Raw genomic sequence first — 1,124 nt, forward strand, 5'->3', positions numbered from 1 at the left:
AGACAGGCTACATGTAAACTGTTTTACTGCAATCATGAAATATTGAACTCATTATACAACACACCCCTTTTCCAGAAAACAACTTTTTAGGCCCATTTTTCCACCCCTGGAACATTAATGTTGTGTTGTACATTGGAGTGTCATGGCTTCCAGGGATTCATTATACTTTTATTGTACAGATTTATCTGTTGTGATGCAACACTGACAAAAGCTAAAAGTAGATTGCAGTTAGCAAAAATTCAGAGTGAAATTAAATATTTAAAAGCACAACTTTTTGTCTTTCTTGTCATATTGCATCACATCAAACAACTGTCTTCCTGCTGATTTGGGGTCTTATCATGTTTGCTTTGCAGTGATTTGTTAATTTTTTTATGGAAGCAAGGACCTCATATGAAGAAGTTTTGAATTATAGATTTAATAATATTCTGTTCATTGGAATAGATTTTTCTTATCAGGACATCAGAAATATGTGTCATATTTTTCTGTTTGTTTTACCTCACAGCAGAACATCAGATAAAGCTAAATTATGTTACCCTCATTCAGTCTCTTTAAACTACTATTGAAGCGCTCTGGCACAAAACTTCATAACATTTTTTTAAAGAGGACTCTTTCAGAGAGAATTATTCAGGTTGTTACGTCTGAGGATGACTTGTTAGAATCTCATTAAATATAAACACTTTCTGTTTTTCATGGATGTTGTGTTTGCATGGCTTGATTTAAAGCAAGTGCCTTCTCTGTAATGGGAAAGATAATGAACATTTAATATGTGAAAATCCTAAATGAATGAAGGTTTTTGTGAATCAAACTTCTTTATTTAATGCAAAATTGCCCTCTAGTGGAAGATGTTCCACATCTCCAACGAGTCCCTCTTTGCACAGCAAGAGGCAAAAAGGTGGTTGGTGAAATCTGTAAAATGCATAGCTGAGTAGAGTAAATGTTTCCATATTTGTTGATCATAAAACTCCAGTAGTCATCGACAGCATCAATAATRCATTTATTTTTTCCAGTGTTTTAAAAGAAAGTTGTTCAAAATGACAGGCATTTCTCCTAWTATTAGATTTTATTAAATACTTTTTAGTAACATCAAATATTGGCTCTACTTGAAACAATCTGTACAGAAAAAA

The 1,124-nt window shown here is 32.6% G+C and overlaps 1 protein-coding gene across 1 annotated transcript in view; it reads right to left on the bottom strand.

Annotated features, from left to right (window-relative positions):
* Positions 1–258: 258 nt before the first annotated feature.
* LOC106537286 (carboxypeptidase N subunit 2) overlaps positions 259–1,124 on the bottom strand; it is a 4,167-nt gene continuing 3,301 nt past the window's right edge. The window contains exon 3 of the mRNA XM_014034675.1: positions 259–317. Coding sequence (XP_013890129.1) covers positions 259–317 — 59 coding nt within the window. The remainder of the gene's footprint in view (positions 318–1,124) is intronic.

This window comes from Austrofundulus limnaeus, unplaced genomic scaffold (assembly GCF_001266775.1).
Source record: "Austrofundulus limnaeus strain Quisiro unplaced genomic scaffold, Austrofundulus_limnaeus-1.0 Scaffold8, whole genome shotgun sequence".
Classification (NCBI taxonomy): Eukaryota; Metazoa; Chordata; class Actinopteri; order Cyprinodontiformes; family Rivulidae; genus Austrofundulus; species Austrofundulus limnaeus.